Source organism: Archocentrus centrarchus, unplaced genomic scaffold (genome assembly GCF_007364275.1).
Source record: "Archocentrus centrarchus isolate MPI-CPG fArcCen1 unplaced genomic scaffold, fArcCen1 scaffold_57_ctg1, whole genome shotgun sequence".
Taxonomy (NCBI): Eukaryota; Metazoa; Chordata; class Actinopteri; order Cichliformes; family Cichlidae; genus Archocentrus; species Archocentrus centrarchus.
In genome coordinates this window covers 1,604,338-1,612,524 of record NW_022060278.1, presented here as the reverse complement: position 1 = coordinate 1,612,524, position 8,187 = coordinate 1,604,338, and the positions used below count along the sequence as shown (strand labels likewise).

At 38.6% G+C, this 8,187-nt stretch overlaps 1 protein-coding gene across 1 annotated transcript; it reads left to right on the top strand.

The window, feature by feature from the left end:
• Positions 1–2,093: 2,093 nt before the first annotated feature.
• Positions 2,094–4,731, top strand: LOC115777570 (Fc receptor-like protein 4; the record flags this gene model as incomplete). Its single annotated transcript, XM_030725500.1, has 6 exons — positions 2,094–2,222; positions 2,594–2,629; positions 2,793–3,059; positions 3,759–4,028; positions 4,163–4,438; positions 4,625–4,731. Coding segments are annotated over exons 1-6 (993 nt in total), but the record flags the coding sequence as incomplete, so codon positions are not given.
• Positions 4,732–8,187: the final 3,456 nt, after the last annotated feature.

The window sequence follows — 8,187 nt, the reverse complement described above, 5'->3', positions numbered from 1 at the left end:
ACAGACATTTCAAAAGTTTCTGCATGTTTTCAGGCATTTTTAGGTTCCATATGTTGAAGAATCACAACCACCACCTGAATGTTAATAGGTACTGAAACTTGTATAAGCAGTAAATAAGCAACAAATAAGCAATAAACAGGCAGTTACATCATCATGTATTTTCCCTGTTCCTTTATCTGTTCCACAACACAAACACAAACTACAGCAACAACAAAATCTGCATTTGGATGGTTTGTTCCTCTCTGACTCCCTGGCAGCTGGTCAAAGGTTGTGTCAATGCACAAAACATAAAACAAACCAACCTGTGACATCATCAACGGTGACAAATGACCCACACACGGCAGCCATATTGTTTCACACCCACAGCAGCAGCTGCACTATTTAATGAGGCTATTTTTGCCTTCCTGAAAGCCACCCATTCATTCATGCAGCTCTTGATCTGTTTCTCTTGGGTTTTAATGCACTGACGCTTCAGGATAAACTTATAAACTCTTTAATATGCAGAGTGATCGATCTAACACATGCAGAGATGTGGCAGCAATAACAAGGCTTCAGTCACACCACAGCTAATGTGTTTTTATTTCATACTCAGTAGATGTGCAGTCATACTGTGGGGAGAAGAAGTATTTGATACGCTGCTGATTTTGCAGGTTTCCTCACCTACAAAGAATGGAGAGCTCTGTAATTTTATCATAGGTGCACTTCAACTGTGAGAGACAGAATCTAAAAAATAGCCAGAAAATCACATTGTATGATTTCTAAACAATTGATTAGTATTTTTTTACTGCCAATGATTTTGTAGTTCAAAGCAGTTTGTGATCACTCTCTAAAACCTGACAATGCTTCTGCCCCCTACAACATTACATCAGGGACAGTGTCAGAAGATGAGGCCCAGTAAGAGTCATTCTGTCAGAGTTTGAGTGAACAGTTGATCAATGAGTTAGCCTCAAAATACACTAACACCACTGATTCCCATCAAACTAGATAACAGGTTGTGGGAGGAGGGAGCAAAACCCAAGATTGCAGCACGCCTCAGGACTCTGCTTTCCACAACCACTTCTGGATCACAGGAGTTCAGAGGCAGCTGCAGCAGAAGGTAATTGCACCACAGCCTCAAGTGACTGATTCTAGGCTTATTCACAGCTTAATATCCTAGTAGAAAGTCTCTCTGAAGCTCTTCTTGTCTCTGCACTGAATGCCAACACACCAAACTTCTCCAGCTGACCTTGTCCTTCTGGAAATCAACATGAATTAATACAGTTTGTTGTTTTGGAAGCTCTTTGCTCTCCTCTGTGCTATAGATTTACTTCCAGCAGCCACAGTGCCCACTAGTCCTGAAACAGAAGCAATGGAAAATTACATCTCAGATTCCCGAGCCACCAGGATAATCAGACCTCCCTCTTCTCCAGTTGGTGCCAACTTGTTCTTCATGGAAAAAAATGAAGAACAAGTTGTCACGTTCTTCTAGAAAACATTGTAGAAATAGATGCTTCAGACTATGAGGTGGATACCATCTTGTCCTGGGTAGTTAATAAGAAAATGCATACATGTGCCTTTTTAATTTGGTGTTTTCTCTTTTGCAGAATGCAAGTACGATATGGAAAACTGCTGGCAGTGAAACTAGCCCTAGAAGAATGGAGGCACTGGCTGAAGAGAGCAGAACAACCATCATGATTTGGACCGATCATGAGAACCTTGAATACTTGCAGTCAGCCGAATGACTCGACTCTCTCCAAAGCCTGAATAAAATCACCTTAAATTGAACCCTGCAGCATGATCCTGATCCACAGAACAGTTTAAAAATAACTTACAAGTTTCAAAAGAAAAAAGAGGAAACAACTATGATCCACAAAATATGTCACCTGACTTGAACAACTCATTAGCATATCATAGAGAAATGTAGGAACACAACACACAAGAAAGAAGCTTATATGTTTGCAGTGGACAGGAAATGTAAACACGTCACCAACTGCTGCGGTCAAAGCTACAGGAGCTGTTTGAGGGTGTAAAAGGAAGGAAGCACAGAGAGGCTGCAGCCAGAAGAAGAAGTCTGAGACAAACTCTGATCTTGTCTGTATTAAATGCAGCTTCTTTTTCTGCTTCTACTTCTCGTAGCTGCTGCTTCACTCTTTCTCTTTACAGGAAGTTGTAGAAGTTTTCAGACGTGTCGCTGCTGGATGTGAGGATGGGACCCACTTTGCTCTGTGAGCTGGGCCTATTCTGTGAGTACATCACTGACTTCTATAGTTTGATTCATACTGACTGATAAACATGTTTCAGTGAGAAGAACAGAGTATCAGTCATTTGGAGCATTTCAGTTCATTTGAACAGAGGACTCTCATGTTTGTTATCAACATGGTTGTTTGTAGCCTGGATTAGATTTTAGTGCACTGACTCAGATTAGAGTGGAGCTGCTTTAGTTTATCTAAGAAAGGTTTGTTTCTTCATCTGTGATCATTTGATGCATTTTACATCTTAATCTAAAATGCAGCCAATCACAGCAGCCACTGCTAAAAGCCCAAGTGTTTTATTTCTGCCATATTTGAGTGTGTCTTTAGTTTGATGATGTCTGAAGTTTCTGCCTTTATTGTAGTGCTCTGTACGCTCCTCTGCACTGGACACGCTCAAGGTGACTGAACACTTTCACTTTTTCATTTCTTTCTTTTTATTTATTAACAAAGATTCATCTCAGCCTGCTGCATCAATCATATTCAATATTTGAACATACAGTATAAACACAGATGTTGCCTCCTATGTTAGATTGTTAATGTTGTGGTTGTGTTGGATTCTAGATGCTGTGTTAACTATTGAACCCAACTGCTGCAGTTTTTTCATTGGAGAGTTTGTTACCTTCATGTGTGACATGAATGAAGGAGCAGACACTGACTGGTATTACAAACTCAACAAGGATGGTCGAGAATTTGTCCTCTACAACACACACAAATACTACAGATTACAAATAACATCTACAGGTTACAGTGGTGAATATCAGTGCTTTGGTCACTGGAAGAACTCATTTCATACAAAGCGCAGTAACACTGTCTCTGTAACTGTATCAGGTAAGTCCTCAGTGACCAATAGCATAAATTTATGATCTCTGTTCAAATACTCACCTCAATGATAAAATACATTTAATTATTGTTGTCATGGAAACTTTTTCTGATGCTGTGAAACTTTAACCAGGACGTCTGTATTTTACCTGTTACTTTGCTCACAGTGTACACAGCACTAAAATACTCACAGACTCTGATCATCATTACTACATGTGTGTGTTTTAATGTAAAACAACAACTGTGGATAAAATTAAATTAAAAAAGGAAAATAAGAAACATCAAAGTTTCATAAAATTTTAGGTGAAGTTTCTGTTATCCAGACAGAGCCCTCTTAACCCACTATTGTGTGTCCTTCAGTGAACTGTATTAGTTTACATTCAGTGTGACTTCTTCAGGTCAGAGAATGGACAAACAGTTAAACTGGGTTTATTTACAGATCTACAACCTGAGTTACTGTAGTTCTGTCACCATGTTGAGATAGAAATTAAAATGATCTCAAACTGCAGAGAAAAAACAAACAAAAAGTAAAGAAATGTTTAGATTTGCTGTAAATGGGAAGCTGCATAACATTAAAACATACTTTAAATTTTAACTTTTTGTCTGATTTTTGGCTTCATAGTTAATCCTGCATTTAACTTTTGTATGTTTTTTGGCTTTATAATAAATCCTGTGTGCATATCTTTTCCTTCTCTTCCATAACTGCAGATAAACCCAGGGCCACACTGACTGCAGGAACAACAATCATACCAGTAGGGGGCAGTGTGACACTGACCTGCTCTGTGGGGAGATCTGCTGAGTGGAAATATGAGTGGTTCAGACGCACCCAAAGAACCACTGAAGTTCAAATCAGAAGAGATGATCAACCAAACAGAGTTATCAGAGTATCTCAAGGAGGAATCTACAGATGCAGAGGAGGAAGAGGAAACCCAGTTTTCTACACAGAGTACAGCGAGTCAGTCAGAATTGACACAATCGGTGAGTTTACATTTAACACAGTGTTAATTAATTTATGATTTAAAAATATAATGTGTTTACCGCCAGATATCTGGTTTTAAATCAAACCTTTTGTCATTCATGTGTTCTTGTTGTTCTTTCTTGAACATTAACAGTGTCAAACAAAGCTGTTGTGACTCTGCATCCAAACTGGACTGAGATATACAGAGGAGAGACGATCACTGTCAGATGTGAGATCCATGGAGGAGACACTGAGTGGGATTATGAATGGGAAACAAACAGATACACAAAACCTGAAAATCAAAATGAATACAGGATTAGATCTGCTTCATCATCCAACAGTGGAAACTACCGCTGTAAGGGCCGAATGAAAAGTTCACAGCATAAAACAACAGAGTGGAGTGATTCAGTCACACTGACAGTTTCTGACAGTAAGTAGAGTCAAAGCTCCTTTAACCTGAGAATATAAACAGGCTGTAAAAATGTGTTTTTGTTAGTACATGTTGAGATTAGAGAGATTTTAGATGTTTAGATCATTTCAGTCCTACATTTTGATAAGTTGAAGTTTGGAGACAACATCAGGCAGGAACTTTCTAAGAAAACTGTTTTCCCACTAGAACCCCGTCCTGTCCTCACTGTGTCTCCATCATGGCTGAGTCCCGGAGCCTCAGTAACTCTGAACTGTGAGGTTGAACATCCGTCTGCAGGATGGAGCTTCTACTGGTATAAAGCTGTTCCTGATCTATCAGAGAAATCCTACAGTTATGAGCTGCTACCTGATGGCAGTGGGACTGCACAGGACTCCTACATCATTGATGGACAGACACACACAGCAGGATATGTGTGTAGAGCTGGAAGAGGAGACCCAGAGTATCACACTGATCACAGTGGACCAAAGTTTGTCTGGTCTGCAGGTCAGTTTGTTTCTATCCTTTCAATAAGCTGATGTTATGTCATCATTTGTATTCATACTGAGACACACTGCACTGATAACTAAAACAAACATGATGTCAGATTTCAAATGTTTTCTGTTGCAGTAAATCTCTTTCTTCATGTTGCTGCTTGTATTAATTATCTTTACTTATGCAGGTCTAAGAGTCTCAGCTTAGAGTCAGTGAAGATAAAACAGTCAAAACATGAAACTAAAAACTCAAAGATGTCAGCAGGCAGGTTATTGAAAAAGATGAAGCAACAGCTCGAGAGCAGCAACTACAGATGGCAGGTTATAAAGTATTTGGTTTCCCATTAAGGATTTCTCCTAATTTGTTTATTAATTAGTTGTATATAAAATAAACTTAAAGATCCCTCCAGTGCTGTAGTGGTTAGCAAATGAAAGGTTGCTGGTTTGACTCCAGCCAGAAACACAAATCCTCTTTGGGGTTGTGTCAGGAAGAACATCCAGCATAAAACTACCAAATCAAACATGTGGAGCCTGTGGCGCCCCCTTGTGGCAAAAGAGCAGCTGAAAGTAGTTTATTCTAAATGAAATATAATAACAGGGTTGCAACTGTTCAGTCTTATTTTAACATAAAAACACTGAAACCTGCTGAAATGTTAACACTGATCTTCAGAAATGGAAACATCTGTGAGCTTTGTCTCCTCCCTGCATGTTTCCAGATGTTCATTCAGCAGCGTCTCTCACAGTGAGTCCTGACAGAGTGCAACACTTCACCTCTGACTCTGTCTCACTGACCTGTGAGGGAAACTCTGCTGAGTGGAGAGTGAAGAAGTTCACTGAGGACGGCCGACTGACCTCTGACTGTAGGACAATGACTGGATCCACATGTAAGATCAACACATCACAGTCAGGTACTGCAGTGTACTGGTGTGAGTCTGGATCAGGAGAGTTCAGCAGTGCAGTCAACATCACTTTACAGGGTATGTTATTATACATTTTCTTCTTGTATTTTAATGATTTGGATATGATGTGGAGTTATTCTATGAAGCAAAACAAGTAAAGATGAGCGTTTATGACAATTTTATGCATCTCACAAAACAGCATAATATTCTTAGTTTTTGTTATCATTTTAGTCATTTTTTTCTTAAACAGAGTTACCAAAGATTAGCAAATGCATATTTTATATATATTTTTTCAGTAAACCACAAAGTAGCTCAAGCAGCTACCACACAAATACAATCAGACTGTGCAACAGCTTCATTCCACAAGACATCAGGCTCCTGAACTCCAACCTGAAGTGATAGACACACAAACACACACACACACACACACACACACACACACACACACACACACACACACACACACACACACACACACACACACACACACACACACACTTACGGCGGACTCTGATACACACATACATACAGGAATTGAAATGGCAACTCTTCCGTATATATTGTAGTGTGTATTTTTGTATTTATTCTACTGTGTATCTGCACTCTGTACTTTATCTGTCTTACACTTTTTGTTTCTATGCAGCTCAGATCTCAGCAAACTTGATTCGTTTAGGGAATCCTTTAAATAATTTTAGTTTGGGTAACTTCTTAGTTTGCAGGAGCCAAAATTTTAAATGTGCCTGCATTACATCATCATCATCATCATCATCATCATCATCATCATCATCATCATCATCATCATCATCATCATAGTCCCAGTGAAAACTTTCACCATCACATTTTCCAAAGAGAACTCAGTCACATATTTTTCCTTATTATGCTGAGAGTTTGGTTTAGGGAAGTTTCTTGTGATCTGAACTGTGCAGCACATTTACTGAGGAGGCTGTATAGCACTACTGTGACTCAATGAATGGAGCATTTGTTGTGCTTCATTCCTGCTGCAGCAACAATAACCCAGACCTTAAGAGGAGAAGGTTTCATGTCACAATTCAAAACAAGTACTATAGAAATTATTTCATAATAATAGGACACATACAGAGGTTTTTAAATATACAAGATCAGATATTAGATCTTCATTATGAAAAGCATTTGTTCAATCTGTTCTTATTATTGTGTGTCAGCTTTTTCTAAAAGTCTGCACCAGCTGATCTGACTGAAACAATTGTGTTTGATTGTGTCACAGATGATCCTGATGCTCCTATCCTGGTGAGTCCTGTTCATCCTGTGACTGAAGGAGCTTCTGTTAGTCTGAGCTGCAGTTTGAGGACACAAAAAATACTTTCCAATGTGTTTTTCTACCACAATGACAAACTTATTCAAAATGATACCCGAGAGGAGCTGAAGATCTCTGCAGTGTCAAAGTCTGATGAAGGTTTCTACAAGTGTGAATACTCAGGAAGAGAGTCACCACAGAGCTGGATGTTAGTTAAAGGTGAGCAGGATCAAAGCATTTGATGAATATTTGGAAATGATTTTGATGACTGAGAAGGAAAATATCCAATATAATTACAGTTTATTAATAATTGTTGTTACACTAACTGTGTCAGCAGCTGACAGCTCTTCGTGGCTGATTGTTGGACTGGTTTGTGGAGTCTCTCTCCTCATTATTCTCCTGCTCTTGTTGTATCGCTGCAGACAGTCCAAGTGTGAGAGCCTCTTCTTTTGATGCTGGATCAGATATTTTATTTACTACACACACTTTAATTATTCAGACATAAACATCATTCTGATGTCATTGTGTAATAACATGTGTCTCTTTCACAGATTCATGCTTCACCAGGTTAATATAAAACTTTTTATTATTATTATTTTAAACCTGCATCAGTTACTTTGAATTTATTGTGTTTCTTTCATGTTTCAGGTCGATCCAGTCTGAGAGTCACAGTTCGAGCTCCACCACAAATCATGGAGTCAACCAGGATGAAACTCATGAATACGACTCTCTTCATCCTGGTCAGCACTTAAACTGATCTTTATTATCATTATTAATATTGACTCTTCATTCAGTCTGCATTAACTCTGAAATTTCTGAGGTTCAGTTTGTGCTCAGCAGATTTTAAAAGATTGTTTATCAAAAACCAGCTGGACAAACATCCAAATAACTGACTGACTGCAAAAAGATCAGAAATAATCAGGATTTTAGAGACCTGATTGTGTCTTTAACTGAAAGGATCACAAATGTTGTTGTTTCATATCATAACAATACAAACACTGACACCATCATGGGTTCATGGTCTGAAAATATCTCACAGTCCTGGTTTTGACGTAATTCTAACGAAAAGTTTTTCTTTTTGCACTCATTAAAATTTAGTTTAAATTA